General features: G+C 41.4%; 1 protein-coding gene across 1 annotated transcript in view; it reads right to left on the bottom strand.

The window, feature by feature from the left end:
- DGKB (diacylglycerol kinase beta) overlaps positions 1-24080 on the bottom strand; it is a gene marked incomplete at its 5' end in the record, with an annotated part of 469550 nt that overhangs the window by 413281 nt on the left and 32189 nt on the right. The window contains 3 exons of the mRNA XM_014521864.2: positions 11986-12102; positions 12184-12272; positions 15195-15312. Of these exons, the coding sequence (XP_014377350.1) occupies positions 11986-12102; positions 12184-12272; positions 15195-15312 (324 nt within the window). The remainder of the gene's footprint in view (positions 1-11985; positions 12103-12183; positions 12273-15194; positions 15313-24080) is intronic.

Below are 24080 nucleotides of genomic sequence, written 5' to 3' on the forward strand. Positions count from 1 at the left end.
AGGTAGCATCTCCCCTCCATCCCCCAGCAGACCCCTGATCCCATACAGTCTTCTGGACCCTAAAATCCCCATGGTAGCCCCTCCATCCTGACTCACCTCATATCAGACAGTCATTCTGAATTTACTTAACCTCCCTGTAATTCCCCTGAATGTCTGTACTTAGCCTTAGAGAAAATGGTATCTTCTTGGACTGTGAGCTGTTTAAGACAGGCTGGGGACAGAACCATTAATCACTGCTGAGCTACTAATCCTAGTTTCATAAAATTAGTAACCTAAGATAACAGATAACTGAGGAAAAAGCTAAAGGACACAATCCTTGAAGCACAAAGGAAGTCCATTCCCATGTAGCAAAAAGGTTGGGAAGCCCTCTTGGTTAAACAGGGAAATCATGGTCCTCTTAAGAAAGAAGAAAGAGATGTGCAGTCAATGGAAGCTAGGGACAGCCCCAAGGAGGACTATATAGCAATGGCCCGCACTTATAGGGAACAGATTAGAAAAGCTAAGGCAATGACTGAACTAAAATCAGCAAAAGGAATCAAGAACAACAAGAAATCCTTCTTTAGGTACATAGGGAACACGAGGAAAATGAATGGGAGTGTGGGGCCATTGCTCTGACCCAAGTTGTCTTTCCTGCTTGGTGCAAGGGGCTGGACCCAATTGATCTTCAGAGATCCCTTCCGGCCTTACAATCTATGAATCTATAAGCAACCATTACTTACTTAACATTAAAATGCTGGGTGTATTTAGATCAAATCCAATAGAAAGAGAATGGAACTTTAATTTATTCCCCCCCAACCCCTTCCTTCCCCTCCACCCCTCTACCCTCCCACTAGCCTGGGGCTTTTTTTGAGAGCAATAAGACCTCCACTCTCTAAACAAAGACAGAATGTTGAGAAGTTCATTTACGAAGAAGCACTCATTTACATTCTCGTTGAAAGAAAGAGAAAGATCTGTAGATAACAAATGTATAATTCTAATAAATACAATTAACATTATAAGCTGTTAGATAATATAATGTCTTAGAGATCTTGATGGTACTCAAAAATTTAAGTTAATTCAATATTCATTTATTTATACACACACACACACACAAAATCACATAATACGAAGATATAATTTTATGTCTGGTTTATGGAGACATATGCAAAGCATTCAAGTTTTATTTTCATGGTTTAGAATATGACCAGACAATCATAATAAAAACAGAGCTTTATATTATGAAATTTAGCATAGTTTATTATCTCTACATTGATTTAATAAACTGCATATTAAGTCTATCAGATAACATGTGCATTTCCCATAAATGAGCATGTCTGCATATAGAGGGCTTTTACTAGCAGATACATATATTTAAATTAATAGAAATTAACCTGGTATTCTAAGCATATATAAAGACCTTAGAAAGGCATATCTAATTTAGAAAATGATATATCTAGTTAATAAGTAGCATGCAGCATATAATTCAATAGGTGATATTTCACTCAGCAGATGATATAAAATTTGTGGTGCTACAGCTGCACTTATAAAAGACATTTTTCTAGTGAGTGAGTGATTCATTTCTCTTTAGATGATTTACCCATATCAATATGAACTATATCAAACTTATAATATAATCATTTCAGTCAGTGACATATAAACTTTACAAGTAAGATGCTTTTCATAAAGTTATTTAGCACAGTGTATTATAGACATATTATTTCTGAATTTTGAATTGAATGGCACCTAATATTAGTCTTGTCTATATTCATTTATATTGCAAAGTTACCTTCTCAGGCAGTTACTTAGCAACAGAAAATAAAAGTCTAATGAGTTTTGATTTACTCTGAGTATTAAAGCCTTATTGTGAGGGTATTTTGGTAGCCCTGTAATCTAAAGCATTTGTCATGCTAATTCTATGCCCCAGTGGTAAGGCTACTTGTACCATAATTAATGCACACCAGGCCATGTTACATCAAATAGAAGTATCTTCACACATTCGGTGATAATTAGCAGCTCTGCTACTCAGTGGCATGCAAACTTATCTATTAAAAAATAGCTTAATCTTCTTATTAGTCTCTGCTGATCTTTGACAACAGAACTGAGGTATAAGAGACAAAATGAATGGTTGAAGATGTGTATACTACAGCTACATGCTCATTTACGGAAAATGCTCACATTATCTGATAGATTTAATATGTCATTTATTAAATTAATTAAAACAACTCTGCAACCCAGAAAAATAATACATTAAAATGTTTCATAAACTTTCCTACAAACCTTTTCCCCTCATTAGTTCATTTTCCCAAAGTTAGCTTTTTCCCAGTACTACCCTGCAACCAGATGTTTAGGAACTGTGGAAATAAGAACTTGTAGTGAAAGCCAAGATTTTATGAAGTAGTTTGGGTGGTAGGAAGATAAGATATGTGATACGAAGAGAAAGAAAAGTCTAGAAGGTCTGGGATAGACCTTGTGAAGAATACCAGTAGTCGGAAAACAGTGGGAGTCAAGAAATAGCTACATAAAGAATTAAAAAGATAGCCACAAAGAGGAAAGCAGTTGCCCAACTGAACATCTGCAGTGGGAGGGGGATATCTCCTTAAGTATATCAACATGGAAGACGACATGAGACCTGCATCAGAGAGACCAGCTGGCAGCTTCGGGAATGGTGTCTTGAGGCAGGCTTCGGCTTCCTAGACAACGACCCGCACATCACAATGAGAGACATGCTCGGGTGGGATGGGCTTCACCTTTCCCCCAAAAGTAAGCATGTGTTCTGTTCTAGGTTGGCGGATCTCCTCCGGCGGGCTTTAAACTAGGCTCATCAGGGGATGGCTAAGATAAGGGCGGAGGAAGCCTTGAACGAAAAAACCAAGAGACACCCACAAGAACAGCCCAGCCTAGACCAATGATGAGCAGAACAAATACCCAGGTAAGCAACAGGGGCCCGGGTAGTACTGAGATTAGGGGGCCAGTGCACACATCTTCAGGAGGACTCAAATGCCTCTACACAAACGCTCGTAGTATGGGGAACAAGCAGGAGGAACTTGCCCTCCTGCTAGCTGACACCAACCCAGACTTAGTGCGGCTCACAAAAACATGGTGGGACCCAACGCACGACTGGGTGGTGAATATCAAGGGCTATAGGCTGTATAGGGGGGAGGGGACAGGACAGGGAGGAAAGGTGGGGGAGTGGTGCTCTACATCAAGGAGGAATACACATCCTCATCTAGTAGCACAAGGTCAGATGAGGGGCACACTGAAATGATCCGGGTTAGAATACAAGCAAGTCGAGGGGAAAGGGACTTAACGGTGGGGGGTCTACTACAGGCCATCCAAACAAGGGGAAGAGCTAGACTGAGAATTCTTAAGCCAGCTCACGGAGGTAATTAAGTCAAAAGATGTGGTTATCATGGGGGACCTGAACTTTCTAGACATCTGCTGGGAAGAGCAGTCAGCCAGGTCTGACTGCTCACACAGGTTCCTAGCCGAGATACAGGACCTCCATCTAACTCAGGAGGTGCACAGCCCCACCAGGGGAGATGCCTTGTTGGATCTGGTGCTGGCCACAGGTGATGACCTCATGTGGGGGCTGCGGGTGCTTGACCACCTGGGCGACAGCGATCATCGCCTGCTGGAATTCACCATCCAACGCAAGGTGGTAAAAGCCAGCAGCAAGGCAGCAGCCCTGGACTTCAGGAGGGTGGATTTCAAACAGGTAAGAAGAATAGTTGGGGAAGTACTGAGGTCCCAGAGGGGAGGGGAGTCGGGTGTCCAAGAGGAGTGGTCATTCTTTAAGGAGATGATGCTCCATGCCCAAAGGGAGGTAATCCCAACAAGGGTCAAAGGGGGCAAGAGGGCACAAAAGCCCCCATGGCTCACCAAAAGCATACAGGAACATCTCCTAGCTAAAATGGAGGCATACACCCAATGGGTGGGGCGGAGGGAGGGGCCATCACCAGGGAAGACTACACCTCGCTTGCTCAGAGCTGCAGGGGGGCGGTCAGGAAGGCAAAAGCAGAGAAGGAACTGGGACTAGCTACCCGGATTAAGGACAACAAGAAGTCCTTTTTTAAATACATAGGGGGCAAAAAGAAGGTACCCGGTAACGTGGAGCCTCTGCAAGACACGCTAGGAAATCTGGTTATTGCACCAGATGACAAGGCTAACCTATTTAATGATTTCTTTGCCTCCATTTTCCTCCACAGGGACCAGATCAGCCTGTCCGCTGTAACTCCCTCAGGCCCTGAGGGTGGCGCACCCAGGCCTAGGGTCAGTGAGGATCTAGTCAGGGAACTTCTGGAGGGACTGGACGTATTTAAATCAGCTGGTCCTGACAATCTCCACCCCAGAGTGCTGAGGGAATTAGCACAGGTCCTTGCGGGACCCCTGGCACAACTTTACAAGCACTCATGGTGCTCTGGTGTGGTGCCAGAGGACTGGAAAGGGGCCAATGTGGTTCCCATTTTCAAAAAAGGGAGGAAGGAGGACCCAGGGAACTATAGGCCAGTTAGTTTTACCTCAATCCTGGGTAAGCTTTTTGAGAGAATTATCCTGACGTATGTCCATGAGGGGCCAGCAGGGAAGGTTATGCTTAGGGGCAACAAGCATGGGTTCATTAGAGGCAGGTCCTGTCAGACCAGCCTGGTGGCCTTCTATGACCAGGTCACAAAACCCTTAGATGCAGGGGTAACAGTGAACGTAGTCTTTCTAGACTTCAGGAAGGCCTTTGACACTGTCTTTCACCCCATTCTCATTAAAAAAGTAGGGGACTGAGGCGATGACACCTACACAGTCCAATGAGTCACTAACTGGCTGGAGGGCTGCGCCCAGAGAGTGGTGGTGGATGGGTCATTTTTGAGCTGGAGGGATGTGGGCAGTGGGGTCCCCCAGGGCTCAGTCCTTGGACCCGCACTGTTCAACATTTTCATCAGTGACTTGGACGAGGGGGGTAAAAAGCACACTATTCAAATTTGCTATTGACAGTAAGATGTGGGGGGAAGTGGGCGCACTAGAAGGGAGGAATAGACTGCAATTGGACCTAGACAGGTTACAGGGGTGGGCAGATGAGAACAGGATGGGTTTCAACACTGACAAGTGCAAGGTGCTGCACCTGGGGAGGAAGAACCAGCACCATACCTAAAGGCTGGGGAACTCCCTTCTTGTCAGTGCAAAGGCAGAAAAGGATCTTGGAATCATTATTGATGCCAAAATGAACATGGGCCAATAGTGTGGGGACGCAGTCAGGAAAGCCAACCGCACCTTGTCATGCATCCACAGATGCATCTCAAGCAGGTCGAAGGAGGTGATCCTCCCCCTCTATGCGACACTGGTCAGGCCACAGCTGGAGTACTATGTCCAGTTCTGGGCGCCACACTTCAGGAGGGATGTGGACAGCATTGAGAGGGTCCAGAGGAGGGCCACTAGCATGATCAGGGGGCAGCAGGGCAGGCCCTATGAGGAGATGATAAGGGACCTGAACCTCTTCAGCCTCCACAAGAGAAGGCTGAGGGGGGGATCTAGTGGCCTGTTACAAACTAATCAGGGGGGACCAGCAGGCATTGGGGGAGTCCCTGTTCCCCCGAGCACTCTCAGGAGTGACTAGAAATAACGGTCACAAGCTGGCAGAGGGTAGATTTAGACTAGGCATCAGGAGGTGCTACTTCACAATCAGGGCAGCTAGGATCTGGAACCAACTTCGAAGAGAAGTGGTGCTGGCTCCTACCCTGGGGGTCTTTAAGAGGAGGCTGGATGAACACCTTCCTGGGGTCGTTTGACCCCAATGCTCTTTCGTGCCATGGAAGGGGGTCGGACTTGATGATCTGTCAAGGTCCCTTCCGACCCTACAAACTATGAAACTATGAAAACTCAGAGCCTTTGAAAAACTGGTTCTGTCTGGATTGGAGGAAAAGTTGATGCCTAAAATATTTCAAATCTTATATAAATTAATTCACACATCCTCACTCATATCCTCCAAAGTAAAACTAAAACTCTTATTATAGTAAATATTGTCAAGACACACAAGAGCAAGTGACATCAGCACAGAGGCCAGCAAACAGTGGAGTTTCAGTGGGGAGTTCTCCCAGATACTTTCTTACCCTTCTTCAGTGTAAGCTTGCTGAGTGGAAATAGGTAAAGAAAGAAGAGGGAACTTTTCAGAAAGTACCAGCAGAAGCAGCAGCAGGAGTTAGGTAGAGAAAATGAGTCTAGGAAAATTGCCTGTACTTTAAGGAAGCTGCATTAAGGATTCAGGAGCAAGCTATCACAATGTAATGGAAGACAAGGAAGTACAATAGGAGACCAGCAATCTCCTCAATGAGTGGAAACTCAAAAAGAAATCCCACAACAGTATAACCTTGGTTATATTACTAGGGAAGAGTAAAATGGCAGGAATCTATTTCAATTGCGGTTTTGCAATTTTTACAGAAACTGTGAAAAATGGCAGTATCCGTGATCGCCACAAAAATGGTGTTGGCTGCTGTTTCCTATGGAATCAACCCCCCGCCCCAAATGCTTACCGGAATACAAAGACTTAGATTTAAATTTAATGCTTAGATTTATAATAATACAGTAATTTATGTGATATTTCCATAGAATCTGCTACTTAATTATGCTGGTTTTGCCCCTTAGCCAATCAACAGCAAGGGACAGGGCCACCAGGGTCCCTCAGCCAATCAGCGTTGATGGGCGGGGCCACTGTGAAAGGCCCACAAAATGAGATCTTTGCACCATGAGTGGGCTGTGACAAACCCTTTTTCTCACTGATTTAAGCAGTGAAAAATGATCCCTACCATTAGCCCTAAAAGTGGTAGAGATCATCACTGCACAAGTCTGCAGAGAGAAAATTTAGAGCGCCAAGATCTGATTTGAGATGCAGCTCAAGGGCCAGGGACATAAGACAATACAAAGTATGTCAACAGCAAAAAGAACAAACAAACTGTAGGACCCTTACAGAATGCCAAAAGCAATCTAGTTATAAATAGGGCAGAGAAAGTGGAAATATTTAAATATCTTTTTTACTTCAGTCTTCACAAATGGGGGTGGGAACCAGATAATGAGTAAGGTTGGCAGCAAAGATCAAGAAGTCAAAAAGCCTAGAACAGGAGCTGGTAACATTTTTGGTCAGAGTGCCAAAAACACCCGCAACCTCAACTTGTAAGATGTTGGTGTACCGAAGGCAGATGGCAGAGGAGTCATGAGGGGCCCAGTCCTTGTTATAGCAGTGCTACCCCAGCTCCCTCCCCAAGGCATACATGCAAGGAAACTGTCTTTGTGTGCTATGCTCTGGAACACATGCCGGGGTTGCCTACCCCTGGCCAAGAGTAATGACAGAACAGGTTAGGGGTTACCTAGAGAAGCTAAGTGTTTTCAATTTGGTGGGCTAGATAGGATGTACCTTAGGGGACTGAAGGAACTAGATGAGGTAATTTCAGAGCCTCTGGTTCTTTGATAATTTGTGGAAGTCAGGTCAGGTCCCAGATGATTGGAAAAGGGAAAATACAGAGCACATCTTTACGAAAGGGAAGAAGGAGGATCCCAGGAATGATAGTCTGACCTCAATACCTGGAAAGAACATGAAGAAGCTCCTCAAAAAGTCTACTGTGAAACATGTAGAGAAAAATGTTATTAGGAACAGCCGTAATGGATACACCAAGAGCAGGTCATGCCTGAACAACTTGATTTCCTTCTACAATAAGGTGGCAGGCAATGAGGCTGGAGGGAAAGCAGTGGCCCTTACCTTAAGCAAGGCTTCTGACACCATCTCCTACAACATTCTCATTGACAAGCTAAGGAAATACAGACTTGATGAAAGAAATGTATGGTGGATACATAAGTGGTTGGATAATCATACTGAGCAAGTAGTCATCAATGGTTCATCGTCCATCTGGGAGGAGGCATCAAATGGGATTCCCCAGAGGTCTGTCCTGCATTCGGTTTTGATCTCTTCATTAATTATATGGATGACAGACTTGACTGTTTATCGTATTTCTGGATGGAACTAAGTTGGCAATCAACAAAATGAAATTAAGGAGCGCTACGTGCAAAGCCCTGCATTTGGAACAGAATATTTGAATGCATAAATACAGACTGGGGAATAACTGACTAGGCTGCAGTACTGCAGAGAAGGACCTGGGGATTATGGTAAACCATAAACTGAGAATGAACCAACAGTGTGCTCTTGTTGACCAAAACAAAACAAAACAAAACAAAACAAAACAAAACAAAACAAAACGAATACTAGGTTGTATCAACAAGAAGGTCACTTGCAAATCAATGTAAATTATTCTTTCACTCTCTTCAGCACTGATGGGGCCCGTCCTGGAGTACTGTGTCCAGTTCTAAGCCCCACACTTCAAGAATGCAGATAATTTGGAAAAAGTCCAGAATAAAGCAACAAAAATTATCAGGATTTTAGGGGACAAGATTTATGAGGAAAGGCTGAAAAAACTAGGGTTATTTAGTCTGGAGAAGAGAAAGCAGAGGGAGGATTTGATAACAATCTTCTAATACCTGAAGGGCAACTACAGAGAGAATGGAAGTAGACTATTCTCTATGGTTGTAGGGGACAACACAAGGATCAATGGTCTCAAACTGCAGCAGAATAAATTTAGATTAGAGATTAGGAGGCACTTTCTGGCTATGAGGGTGGTCAAGCATTGGAATGAATTGATTACCTAGAAAATTGGTGCAATCTCCATATCTGGACATTTTCAAGAGCAGGCTGCATAGAAAGTTGGCTGAGGTGGCTTAGTCAGGGATGATCCTACCTCAAGGAAGTGAGTGGACTGGATGACCTTGTGAGGTCTTTTCCACCCTTTTTCTTCTATTACTCTATGAACCTACATTAAAAAAATACTTAGCAACATACCGTTGCTCTTCTTGGAGAAAAATGAGCTTAGAAATAAAAATAAACTCCACAGAAATGTATCTGAAATTTCTGAGGCAACAACTCCTCTAAAGTGAGAGTCTGTAGCTAGTTGGACGGGATGTAGAATTCAAATCACAGAGAAATCCTAGGAGCCACTGAGAAATCTAGGGATTCGTGAAGAGCCAGCCATGTTTTTCTGCTCAAACCATCATTCGCTTAGTTCCATAGTTTCATAGTTTGTAGGATTGGAAGGGACCTGAGCAGATCATCAAGTCTGACCCCCTGCTATGGCAGGAAAGAGTACTGGGGTCAAACAACCACAGGAAGGTGTTCATCGAGCTTCCTCTTAAAGACCCCCAGGGTAGGAGCCAGCACCACTTCTCTTCGAAGTTGGTTCCAGATCCTAGCTGCCCTGACAGTGAAGTAGCACCTCCTGATGTCTAGTCTGAATCTACCCTCTGCCAGCTTGTGACCGTTATTTCTTGTCACTCCTGAGAGTGCTCGGGGGAACAGGGACTCCCGCAATGCCTGCTGGTCCCCCCTGGTTAGTTTGTAAATGGCCACTAGATCCCCCCACAGCCTTCTCTTGTGGAGGCTGAAGAGGTTCAGGTCCCTTAGCCTTTCCTCATAGGGCCTGCCCTGCTGCCCCCTGATCATGCTAGTGGCCCTCCTCTGGACCCTCTCCATATTGTCCACATCCCTCCTGAAGTGCGGTGCCCAGAACTGGACGCAGTACTCCACGTGCAGCCTGACCAGTGTTGCATAGAGGGGGAAGATCACCTCCTTGGACCTGCCTGAGATGCATCTGTGGATGCATGACAAGGTACGGTTGGCCTTCCTGACCGCATCACCGCACTGTCGGCCCATGTTCATTTTGGCATCAATAATGACTCCAAGATCCTTTTCTGCCTCTGCACTGACAAGAAGGGAGTTCTGCAGCCTGTGGGTATGCTGCTGGTTCTTCCTCCCCAGGTGCAGCACCTTGCACTTTTCAGTGTTGAAGCCCATCAACACTTTTGGCTGCGTGGTTCTCTTATGAGATATGCAAATAGTCCCAGAAGGACAGCAATACTTGATCTGAGGCTATGAGAGGCCAACTTCAATACATCTTCAGAGAAGAAGCAGTCTGTCATTCATAGGCATGTGCATATGCGTGTGTGCATGTGTGCGCGCACACACACGTGCACTTATTTGCATGTGCACTTATTTATTAATGTTATAATTTCATAGAAGTGTCTGAATCATTATATCATAAAATCCTCTGGCATTTGCAATGTTTTAAGCTCTTTTTTATATCAAAATCAAGAAACAGAAATGCAGCAAAATTAGTTGCTTGCTTTTTCTAGAATGGGGAAGTATCATGTGATTTGACTCATTTTTTAAACCTATCTCCTGCTAAGAGTTTATGTTGACATGAATAGGGCCAGGAGAGAGAGAGAGATTCATTTGTATAGGACTTCACTGCCTTGCTAAATGCCTGCTAAATACTATTTGTTATACTGTCACATTCTTTTTCTAGGTGTGTTTCTCTGTTGCTGCATTTATAGAAAAAATGGGCACATATAAAAGGGAAGACAGACACATTTAGAATTAGCCTTGTAAAAACTAACAACCTCTCACATCACAACACAATGTATCAGCCACAAACAGCAGGAGGGATGTATATATCCAGGTAAAAAGACACTATTATCATAAGGGTGTGATGATAGTTTCATTTCTTCAGTATATAATTCAAACTCACTTGTGTATATGTTATAGATTTAGGGGTATGTTGGTTTGTTTTTAAATTGATGAACCTAAAGCATTTCAGCATGTAATATTTACAGGAGAATGGTTAAAAAAAGCTTCTGAACTGGAATCAGAAGGAAGCAAAAAATATAGTAGATGTAGTGTAAAAACAAATCTTAAGTATTTTCAGAGGTTGGCAAGACTACTTATGCATTACTGATTTATATCTGAAATCTTAGAGACGAATTGAAAACAAAATGTATTATTCTGAGAAAAATGCAGATAAGACTTAAAATGTTGACGTCATTGTTATCAATTATAGAAATGATACTGCCAAGATTTTCAAATTTGAATGCCCAAGCCCCTAGGTCTCCTCACTCCTCAGTGCCACATAGGCTACCTATCCACTTTTGAAAATCCCAACATGCCTATCAACATCTTTAAGCACCTAAATATGCTTAAAAATCTGGCCCCAGATTCATGTGTAAATAGGTATTTAATAGGTACAGAATTTTCAGAGGAGCTATGCAGTTCCAGTTTTTATTTAGAGTTGGAGTTTATGGTGCTCAACACTTCTGGAAAAAAAAAAGTCAGGACCTTCTTATATAAATATCTAAATACAGATTGAGATTTCTCTATCTTTAGTTACCTGAATTTAAATACTTTGGATTAGGTGTTCTGCTCACCAAATAAACTATTCCAATCTTGTGAACAACCTGTACTACACATTTGCTTCTTTCTGAAATGTTGTTTATACATAATCATAACAGTTTATTACTGGAGGTATGCTGGATTTATTTTCTTAGACAATGTTTCAAAGTTTGTTCCACTGTATTAAGAAAAGATGAGTCTTAAAACAGACAACCTTGTACATCAACTACAAATAGTCATAAATATTTTGTTCTCAAATTATTCCTTAAAACACTGAACAAATGAATTATTGCTCTGCCAGAATTAAAAAAAAATACTGGAAGAGTGCTGACTCTCTACATGTTTAAATCCTGCTTTGACTTGAAGTAAAAATGGTGAATATTGTGTTGTCTGTCATGAAGACCCCACCAACAAAGGCAGTATACCTTGACTGCCATTCGGTCCCAGTTATTGGCGGCTGTAGAACACACCATTTACATTAGCTAAACAAGGATTGCTCTTGGTGTATAGATTAATACACTACTTTCTCCTCTCTCTTTGTTCCCTCAAGATCTTTGAAGTCATTCTGCCTTCCTGAATGTCCTTTGTTCTACCCTTATGCAAGTGCAATACACAGTGGATTTTGGCCAAACTCCACAGAACACTTACTTTCCCAGAAAAAACAGTAGGAAGCACCATAGTGCATTTTACTATCTAAAAAGGTGTAAATAGGTTCCATCAAGTTTATCATTTTCACAGATCCTCAGACTGTAGATACTCACTGTGATCTGACACCAAACACAATGAAGTCCAGTCAGGCCTTGGTAACATTTTATATTTTTGTGACATTTGTCACATTTTGTCGGACAGTTTCCTTCTACCCAGAAATGGTGCATTACCTGTGATAGAAAAATGCAGGCATAGGTAGAGTTACTGACTTTAACATTTATGTGCCACATAAAATATTGCCATGGACTTACTTCAGTGTTCTTTTTGGACTTCACATATGTTTTGATGCAAGAGGCAGGTGCTCTTGAGACACAACGTTCATGCACTGTGTACTTGCAAACTGAAAGAGAAACATATTATTAATGCTGAGTTAATACAGCTTCTGGTAACATTTTATAAAATAAGTAACATTAGCAGAACATTGCTTCATGCCTACTATTCAATCAATCCAACTGGTCACTAAAAAAAAAAAAAAAAAAATCAAAATCAAACTACATTGTTTTTTTCCCATAGAATAGAAAAGATCAATTATTGCAGGAAATATGCAAGTGAAAAATCCAAGAGTGTCTATCAACCCCAAAGCAGGACCTGTTTAATTAAATCAGTCCTCACTAATTTTTTATTTCAAAATAATTCCCAAACGGCAAAAATATTAAAGACAAAATGATGACTGCCAAATGGTTTGGTGTCATTTGCTAGTAGGAAGAAATCTATATTTTACAAACTATAGGCACGAGAGCAGCTGGCAAGCATGAAAATAAAAGCCAGTGAGTTTATGTTATTCCCTCTATTGATTTATAAACCTTAAACAGCTGATTAGTCCATTTCCAGATAGCAATTGTTGTCATGCATTTTTTGTAATCATCCAAAGTTCAACTCTGGCTTGCCATAACACTACCTCTATACAGAGAAGCTTCCTTTTCTAAACCCACCCCCATCTGTTTTACATACTTGTCTTTATTGACAAACCTTGTCTATAAAGATCACACTAGCTATAATAGAGCAATATAAAAATGCCAGTTTATGATGCAAAGCTCCCTTGACTTCAATTATAAAACTCTACTACTATATTTCTGTGATGATTGAATAGTTAACATTAGTATAACTGTGCTTTGAGGAGGAAATAATGCTACTGCTTATAACAACAGCATTCAATAGATTCTACTATTTAAAGGTGAATTTCTCCCTGCAACAGATAAGTCTCAAGCTTTTGACCTCGACAGCAATTAGCACAAAGCACTTCTAAACACCTTACTTGCACCTATTACACAGACCCAGTGGGAGGTGCAGCCATTAATCAGACAAACTGCAGGGAGTAACATTGTTGATTGGGCCATGGAGGGATGGTGGGCCCCCCTGCGGTTCCTTTTTTTTTTTTTCTCCATCTCCCACACAATTTAAAACAAAAAATGCAATCTATAGCAATGCTTTGAAAGTATGTGGGAGGGCAGATTTTTTTTTGCCTGTGGAAGGAATGAAGGTGGAGCTCAATTTGATGCAAAATTGCAGAAGTGGTTTTGTAGGAATATCCAGACTCCTTCCTACTTGAAAAAACTGAAAATAACCCACATGAGCTCCCCACATTGTTCATTTGGGGCTATCATTCCTTCCAGGTATCATTAGCAAGAAAAATTAAGAGATCCATACTAAACAATAAGACACATTCACAGCAACTGAGAAAGATTTATAAATAGGATCAAAGCAGTTTTATTTTACAGACAGGAAAAGTCCTATTTTCATGATACCAATATATATACAAAAAGAAAGGATCCACTGTATTTATCCAAAGGGATTTTGTAGTTCTCAAACAAATAAAATTTGGTTTTTAGAATAAGGACAACTTGTTTCCAACAGGTTGAGAGAGTAATGATACTAGAGAAGACACAATAGACCATGATATATTAGCCAGTTCAGGACTTTAGGAAAATTAATTCCCTAGGTTATTATACTGTATTATAACCATGTATTAAACCTGATAGATTTCCATTAGTTTAAATTATTTGGAATAAAAGTGGATATTTTATTCCAAAACTCTGCATGTGTGATTATTCAGGGTGTAAGTAAACGCATGGAGGATTTTTTTAAATATGTCCTAAGTGGGACAGTGTCTCCTCCCAAAAATGTATGTCCAATTATGCCACATTTATCTACAATTAGTAATCTGAAATGCATCAGTAGTCCTACTTGCTCAGAAAGCTACTGGTCATCATACTCGTAATGCAGTAACTTTGATTCAAAGGACACTGAAAATGTAAGGAAACTGAAAAAAAGTTTAGATTAGCAAAAAGTAGACTGAAAGGAGACTTTATTGCAGTTAATTCTGTTCCCATGAAGAATAGACCAAGTATTATTAAAACTAGTAGAGAAAGCGTGAAAAATAAAGCCAGAACAATTCAAATAAAACTCCCCCCCTTCCGCCCCCTCAATTTTTTTTATTTATTTATTTTTTTAATAACAAGGATAGTTAACTGCTTAAAACAACTACTTTAGGAAACACTGGATTTTCCATCTCATGATGTCCTCAAACCAGGAAAAAACACCTTTTTAAAAATATGCTTTAGAAAGATCTGAGTTATGATTTAGTCAAAAATGAGTTACTGGGCTCAATACTGGGGTATCCAGGTGAAATGTAAGACTATCTATTATCAAGGAGACTAGATTAGATGATGTAATTGTCCTTTCAGCCTTAAACTCTAAAAATGTGAGTAACAGTGGCAGAATCAAGTCTTGTGATTGCACAACCAATCAAGTAATTGCATATGCCATCAAAGCTTCTATGCAAATTGGATACCAGACCGTAGGAATCTGAGCTTTTGAAAATTAGGTCCAAATATACCAGATAGAATGCATTACAAGGAAGATTAGAATAACTAAATATGGTATTCAGTACCCATGCTAGTTGATGACTAATAAAGAATATGAATAACTATTTACAAATATTTAAAGGAGGAAATATCAAAGAAGGGTTGTTCTCATAACCAGGATATATAATAGCAATATAAAACATAAAGCAAGTGTAAAAATGTAGGCAAGATAAGAGAGTTTATTGTAATACGAAGTTCTATTATGATATAGAACACACTCTCATAGGAAGTTTTGAAATCCAATCACTTAACACTTTACCAACCCCGTGTCAATACATTGATTTTTTCCCTGTACTTTAAGACTGAGCATTTGCTCCAGGTTTAAAGAGTGTATAGGTATTTGTAATACTGTTAATATAAAGTATATGGAGAATGGTCAATGAAATGCATATACTCACAAGAACAGCAGAGACCCTGCTTGCCTACTCCTATTAACATGTTCAAGCAAAGATTACAGTAGGCAGGCTTGTTAAAGTGTTTCAGTCTCCATACATGCTGCCCATCATCCTTCACATTCTGCACAGGCCATAAAAGAAACAGATTTCATTTAATGAAATAAACAGTGAAATATATAAGTGCCAATAAAAATTGGAGATTGACTCAAGAACGTAAAAGACAAGCTGTTACTTCATTTATTACTTTACATCAGATGAAAATATAATCCTTCTAGTACACAGGAACTGATATGACAATAGATTCCTCAGAAGCTTCAACATGTCCATGCATTTCCAAACCATGAAGGGGAGTAGCCACCAGTTGTTAACACTGCAACACAGATTTGTCTATAGACATTATAAAGCAGCAAATAAAGCATTAATTACATTGCAGTTAGTTCTAAAAATATCTTTGCTATAGTTTGACTGAAGGTTTTTTTTAAATGTCAGCAAATTTCCTTTAAGAGCTCTTGGGATGTGGAACATTTCTGTGGATGTCATATAGCCTGTATTAAGCAGGAAGTCTGAGTGCAATATGATAATGGTTCCCTTTGGCCTTAAATTCAAAAGGCCTAGCTTCACTAGTCCCTCAAATAACTGAGTTGGTTGACAATAGAGTGTGGGGATGGGTTTTTAAAAAATTATTTAATCAAAATCAATAATTATTAAAACATGTTAAATTTAGCAACTAAGATTATCTAACATATAAAAAGTTTACTAAATCTGCTTTAAATTCTTTTTTTTTTTGAGACCCTAAATGACATAGTCTGTTACTTGTAAGTGAAACAATATGAAAAGAAACAAAAGTAGCAAGTCTCTGAGCAAGACTTTTTCAACATGTTATTCTTTCATTTTTGTGTTCTACATGTCCCCATACTGCTGTGAGATTTCTGGCCATTTCTTAACTAGCAATGTAATCAGATTACAATTACGTATAGAATTTATTTTTAGACTTTGAAACTACAACATTTAATGTAATTAATGAACCTGAGGGTGATCCAGAAATCTTAATTTTAGGTGCAACAAAAAAGAAAAAAAAACCATGGCCACCATTTACATTTATCTTAATTTCTCATAACCTACTGTCAGAAATGAAACCAAATACTTAAAAGCTCACCAATACCATGTACCAGATCAAAATATACTGCAACATACTAGGCCAAATTCAGGTACTGTGAAAGCTGATGATATTAAATTTTGTCGGTCCTGAACTTGGCCAGTTTTGCTTGATTACTTTCAAGTTTGTGTTATTTTGATACACAATGTTCTGAAGACAAAGTAAATAAAAAACATTTTCAATATATTGTTTAGACATATATTATTTTAAATATATTTTTTTTAAAAGCATGACTACATCTATAGCTGGTTCTTGTCCAATCTCTTAATTATGATACCAAAGAATACAAAAATGTCTCTCTCAATGCTTATAAATACCTCTGTCTATAGTTTATTGTATTTCATGAGGTCTTAGTCATAAGAACCGTTAAAGTAAATCAACAGATGTAATGCAACTCAAATCTTTTAGATATTACACATTAGCATCTAATTTCACATGCTAAATTCTTGAAACTATAGCACTGTTCTGTTTTTTTCAACTCAAGTTATCTGTCACTGATGAGTCATAGTCACTCTGGATCTATCTACACAGCATCATAAGGAGGAAAACAACATCCAGGTATGTGAGCATCACCTTAGTGAAATAAAAGTTTTACACCTGTTCCAAAGGGAGGTCTTACTTTGAATAATGTCTACAAAATGCCTGTATTAGAAGTCAATAGGAACTGAAATCAGTGGGGTTGTTTTTGTATATATTTAGACTTCAGGATCAGATCCTGTGTGGAGTTCAATGATATTATCATCAAGAATTCAAAAGCCATCCTGGAAAGCTAGTCAATGTCAGGGCCTCTTTTCTGTACAGAGAACAAAGGAGTTGCCTATTCAAAACTTCTCAGCTTGATAAAGAGTGTGGAGGTTTTCCAGTGTTCTCTGAAGAATCAGAAGCAGCTGTGGAGCCCTAGGCTAGGGACAGAAATTACATGTAAACCAAGTATAAGTGATCGGAAACCAGTTCAAATCTATAACACAACAGAAGTTCAGTGCATATGCACTGCTTATAAAAAGGCCCAAACCAGTTTAAGATAAACCTGGATGGATGTAGTACCAGACTTAACTGATTTAGGTTAAATCAGTTTACTGAACTTCTGTCCCAGGTCCCCTCCAGATTCAAGTTAACTCACCGACCCCCGGCATTTCCAATACTTTGCACCTCCCGCACAAACTCCCCCCTTGCAGGGTGGGCAGGCTAACCTTGGCCCAAGCTGACTGCCCCAACTGAGCAGGAAAGTGTGCTCTAGTACCCCCTGGCTTCTGGCCTGAGCCACAACAGGCATGTGTCTATATTTCTAGAATCAGAAGTGAATATCTGTTCACTTGCTTATTGGTTCAATCTATGTAGCTTAGACTAACCTGAAAAGATTGAACTGATTCAGTCTCAGGCTTTTAGACTCCCCGTACTTAGTCCCAGTCCCCAATCAAGTTCCTTCAGGACAATTATTAAGCAGGCCTGTCTTATTACCCAGAGATCCTTGATCAGTAATTTTTTTCCACTTTGTCTTACTACCCACTTCAACGCATTTCTTTAGTACACCGACGTTCAACAGTATTAAATATGTTTTGAGTCTTTGAAAGCCACCATTCATTTACTAGAAAATTAAAGACTGTAAATGTTTTTGAGAAAAAAAATACTATAAATAATAAACACTTCTACTCTTCAGACATATTAGTCTGGTCATCAACATGTGCTGTAATAAACTAAAAACACTTAAAATGCAAGCTGATCTGTGTTCATAAGCAAAACTATTTACTGTTTATTAAAATTAACATAAAATACATGGTTATGCATAAATACATTTTTGCTTCACATTAGTTTCATTTTACTTTTTTCTGATTTTTTTTTTTTTTTTTTTTTTTTAAAGATGGCCATTACATGTGAATATGCCTCTTCTTATTTGAACAGAACATATGGAGTAACTTAGCTGGCATTTTCCTTATCAGAAAAACAAACAAGTCTTGATGTGGGTGTTCTGCCAATTAAAACACTTAACTGTGTTACAGGCTGCAACCGATGCACAAATCCATTACATAAACACACACACTTTTAGAAAATAGCAAATTACATTTTTGCTTTTGTGCACTGCCAAAATCAGCAATAAAGTGCTGCATATGATTATGCATGTACATAACTTTTTAAAACACTGCATAGGGGGGAAAAAAGCCCATCTAATGCGAAACAAACCTCTCTCAGTATAAGACTAAGTATGAGTAAAATTCACATTTCTGATCCAGCAGTGCATTTACTGACTTTCAGTCATTTTGCTTCCATATCCTGAAAAAGAATCCCAAAACTAATAGTAATTTAGAAGATCTAGGGAAGATACAGTGAAAATATAGATTATATGATATGTCTATATACCATATACACACATTAGCATATAACGGTATTGGTAATATTTATTTTACTCACACTGGCTCTCATCTCTCACTGTGATACTAACCCTGCTACCACTGAAATCAATAGGGGGTTTGTCATAATCTACAATGGCAGAAGAACTGGACCTTACAAACAAATCACGGAAAAGGCAGACTCAGAGATGTAAGCAGCTAGTACCATACCCTAGGCAGTAGTGTGACCACTCCATTGGCCCCCCCGCCCCCCTGCCCAACACCCTCCACCTTCCCTGAAGCAGCTGCAGCTCTGAATCCAGAAGCAAAGACGGGTCGAGCAGCAGCGGCAGTGACAGTGGAGCAGGAACAGCATCCAAGGGTTACTGCTGCGGGGGGAGATCATATTACTTCCTTTTTTTCCTTGCTGACACATATATGAGAGTGGCCAAAACTACCAGTTTTGGCGACGCCTCCCTCAACAACAGCAAACTTCTGTTCAATGCTGCCACAGAATGCATCACTACTGCTTTGGTGCCCTCCCTGCTGCTGGAGCAGCAGCTGCTGCAATGAAGGTGCAGGGGGGGAAACAGGAACTGATACACCACAGCCTTAGGGAGTGCCTAGGACTTGTGACCTGCTTGACCACACATCATTCTACTAGCCAACTTTAAAATATAAATAGATGCATGCATTTTTCTTGTTATGCATCTCTAATCTATTTTACAGGAATTTTTTTAATAATTTATAAATGAAAATGCTGTGGCAAGCAGCATACATGGCAGTCAGACAGAGGAATGATTAGGAGACATTAGGGTTGGCTGATGGTCTTTTATTTTGCTTTGTATTTTTTTTTAAAGTTTACCTAGCCTAAAGAGTTCTCCATGACTGACCTTTCTATGCCTGTCAGCCAAAGAGAAGGAGGAAAGCATCCATCAAGCCTCCAACATATAACAATTATATTCCAAGAAAGGCTCCTCCCATAGAGTTCCAGTTCAACAGCTGGAAAGACTCTCCCTGTCATTCTATTAAAATTAAGTCAGGAACAACCTCCCTCACCAGGAAGATCTCAAATAATGAACAATAAGAAATCTTATATACTTTAGTCAGTACTATGCAAATAGAAAAGGTCAGATGCAGAACAGATGGAAGTACAGAAGGAAGGAAGTTTGGTTGTGTAAGCAGCTCTAGAACTCACCTCTCTAGTGCATCACCTTTTGCTGGTCCTAAATAGGTGGGCTTGCAGCAGAGCCATTATCCATAGCCCTCTATTGTACACATCTAGAAAAAGCTTCAAGTAAAACTTAGCACATAGTATAGATAGATTTTAGGTGGTGGTGTGGTTTCCAGATATACACTCTACTCTTTATATAAGCACACACGCATAGATACAGAATGAGGTAATATTGCTCTTGTTCTACACTGGCCTCTTTCAAGATAAGCTTGGCAAAAGGCTCCCAAGAAAGAAAATCTGTCAGTGGCAACGCTGTAGAGCTGAAAAGTGCCTGCAGCACCCTTTGCATTAACTCCCTTAGGTAACAGTGCAGGGTAAAAGCTGACAGCACTGACTTTTCTGATAGCTCTCGCTAAAAACTCTTGGAAAGAGTTGAAGCTGTGCCCTCTGGTGGTAAATCAAAGAAATGACAGTGGCAGACCCACTCAACTTTTCCTACAATGAACCTATATCCATTCTAAAAGAGAACTCGGCTAGCACAAGGAGAGGTAATTTATACCTTCATGTGTGACAGACTCTGTCCAGCCCCCTATATGGGTGTGTGTGTGTGTTTGTGAGAGAGAGAGAGAACATATAGATATAGCACACAATTAATCTATGCCACAGTCATTTACAAACATACTTTATAAATGTGGCCTGATCATCATCAATGATAAGTTTATTGTTGCAATATAAAGCAAAGCTTGCCTCACTTCTCACTGACACAGAGAAACAAAAATATAAAACCAGAAATAGTTAGGTGTTGTCTATAAGCACTGGAACATTTCAGTCGAAGAAGTACCACTTATGCTATAATGAATCTAAACAACTTAAGACTTTACAGTACCTTTGGTTCAGGTCCCCAATTCCACATACATACAGCTCAGAACAACAGATGACAATAATATACTAGACATCATGCATTTCACCACACACTCGATTTAACATTTAATAAAAGATAATAATAAAAAAAGAGATAACAATGCTTATCCTTTAAATTTTCAGTGGTAATGGCCTAATACATTAGCTGTTTGAGGACATGAAATAAATCTCATTCACCAGGAAATGTTCTTTTAATTCAATTCTAGCTTTGTTGCTTTTGGGCTGTAGAGTATTTACCTCATTTAGATTTATTTCACTTGTATATTTTCATTGTGCAACTCTTTCGTGAGTGCAGGTAAACAGGTTAGTACTAAAAAAGCAAGCCACTGTGTTCTCTTACATTCTTTCAGGCTACTTGTGACACAGGTTATATAGGTTACAAGGCATTTGCTGCTGCTGAATTTTTCTCTTGCCTAATAAAAGCAGAGCTAATCTTTGAGCTACAACAGTACAATTATGACATCTAGTGGTAACCAAGAGGAAAGAGTTTATTCTGAGTTTCAAAATGTCTAGGTCCTTATAAGTGAAATCTAGTGGATGTGAATGGATGGGCCGTTACCAGCATTTTGTAGGCCTGTCAATAGGAATGCTGGTTACTACCCACTCATGAAAAGAGAGAACACAACTAGATGTGATCTTCGATGACTGCTGAAAACAAATCAAAGTGCAGGACAAGGGTGTTGTAAAAAAGAGTAAGTGTGGGATACCAAGAGGAGAACATCAGGTGATGCCCACAGCTCCAAGAAGAGACTTAACTAGTAAATGGAAGTTTGTCCAAATATCTAAACTAATGAAAGAAACACAAGAAAACTAGTCTCAAAGTTGTGCAGAACAACCCAGTGATCACCTTTCTTTCTCCTGGATAACTTGGCTCGTGCTTAGTAGAGGGTAAATAAGGAAGTCTGAATGTGGTGGGGTCTTGAATGTGCTGAACTAATGCAAATTGAGGGAAAAAAAGGCATAAACTGAGAAAGGAGTCTTGAAGGAGGACAATAGGAGCCATAGCTTGATATACCAGATATAAATGTACAACTGAGTATTCTCACATTGTAAAGAGAATAAATATCTGGGAAGTCTATTGACCACAGTTTTGTGAAAGAGTTACCAACAAATGCCCCCCAAAGTTGTAGGGCAAGGTTGGAATGGCAGCACACACAGGAGACTTGCACCCTCCTTGAAAGGTCATGATTTAGTATTTGTCCCACTGAGAGCCTGACAGGGCCGCAGATACAAGTCCTACCCTGCATGGGCAACTGGTGCCTCCCAAGTCTGGGGTGGCACCAGCGGCGCAGAGGACAGCCTGCAGCCAGGGGCAGAGTGGACCCAGCAGCCGGTTCCCAAGCACATCAGCAGCACGATGGTGGCACTTCCACCGCTGACATGCTGCCAGCAGAGCCAAATTCAGGAGGGGCACAAGCGCTCCCCATGCCCCCCTACCAGCCGGAGCATTTGCTGTCAGTAGGGGCACCAGCACTCTCAAGGGGGGCATATGCTCCCCTGTGCCCCCCCCACATGTCCCCTATGCCGTGAAAAACAGGAAAAGTTCACCCCTCAATCATAGGAGAGAAGAAAAGCAGAAGTGGGATCAAATGATTGTGGGAAAACAGAACACAAAAAGTGCAGTGCTGGTGGCAGAATCAAATGACCGGAGATACTGTGGGTCACTAAAATGATGATGCTCAGAGAAAAATAAATAAATAAATAAATCACAGGAGTCAGTGAATGCTGCCCAACAGAATTCTTCCAAAATGAGGGGAAGCAAAAGTGCAAGAAAAATGGACTGTTAGGGCCACTCCAGAGAGGCAGGTAAAGGCACAATAAAATCTGATATGCGATACACAATCAAGCTTCCTACCATGCCATACTTGCATAGCAGGAGATGTGATTGTGGGATTAGGCATCAGATCTCAACACGCCTCATTGCTGGCACAGGGGGAGCCCAGGATAACGATCCCAAGCTCCTCCTGCTCCAGCCAGTGCAACCACAGGGGCATCCCAGGTGTCCCCATGGTTGGGAATCCTATCAACTGATTCAGGCTCCCAGCCACAGGGACACCTGGAGTGTCCCCATCACTGCGAGCCTGCATCGGTTACGGGCTTCCAGCTGCAAAGACACCTGAGATGCATGGCCATGAGCCCATCAGTTGATGGACCCCCCAGCCATGGAGACATGTGTTCCTGTGGCTGAGAGCCGGTGTTGGCTGATGGCGTCCCAGCCACAGGGTTATCCTAGCCACACGTTCAATTAATAACATGATTGGAAGGAGCCACAAAGTTACTGCAAAACTGGTTAATTATGTCTGAAGTGTAACATGCAACAGGGGTAGGGTTACCATATGTCTGGGCTTTCCCAGACATGTCCTCTTTTTGGGTCCTCTGGTCTCCATCCCAGTGGGTTTTTTGAAATATAAACAAAGGTCTGGGATTTTGCTGCTAGAGCTGCATTTCCCAGCTTGCCCTAGCAGTGTGTGTGTTTACCAGAGATCCAGGTTTTCTGTTTGCTGTAGAAAAACATGGATTTTCCTCTTTAAAGGAGGAAACCATGAGTTTCCTCTTGCAGCCTGGCAGCCTTCCAGCCTGCAAGGAGCTGTTTGGAGCAACTGGGGACAGGGGGAACCACATGCATCTGCACGTGCGTATGTATGTGGCCGGCACACAGCCAGGCAGGGTGGTGGGAGCAGCCCCGGCAGCTGGATGCAGGTAAGTCTGGTGGGAGGCAGGAATTGGAGGGCCATAGCTTGGAAATTGTCTGGGGGGCTGTGTGTGTGCATGCATGTGTGTGTACATATGTGCATGCATGTGTGGAAGGGATGGGTGTGTAGGGGGGGTGGTCAGATGAAGACGGCCAGGCTCTGTGGGAAGGTAGCTGGGTGCAGGGGCTACAGCAGAATGGTGGGGAGGGGGCAGCAGGAAGTCCCCTGCTCCTCTGGTGGTGGGGGGGGCCTTCAGAGGTGGTGGGGAGCTGCACAGCAGGGCCAGTGGCACCAGGGCTGGTGCCCATGCTCACAGGGGTGGAGCAGCCAGGAGATGCTGCCCCAGGGTGGCTGTGGCCAGGCCACTTGGTGTGGCATAGGAGCCCCAGCCCAGGGCGGGGGGTGTTACAGGCCTCTCCATCTCCTCCCTCCAGCCTGCACTGGGGCTGGACTCGCTCTGTTGACACCTGCATGAGTCAGAGCTGCTGCAGCCATTGCACTTGGGCCCAGTCAAGATGGGGGCAGCTAGGGACCCCCTATAGCAGGACTAGGGGGAGCAAGGAGCTGTGGATCAGGAGTGAGGGACACCTGCAAGGCGGGTGGGGGGGGGGGGGGGGGGGG

Source organism: Alligator sinensis, unplaced genomic scaffold, assembly GCF_000455745.1.
Source record: "Alligator sinensis unplaced genomic scaffold, ASM45574v1 scaffold45_1, whole genome shotgun sequence".
Lineage (NCBI taxonomy): Eukaryota > Metazoa > Chordata > Crocodylia > Alligatoridae > Alligator > Alligator sinensis.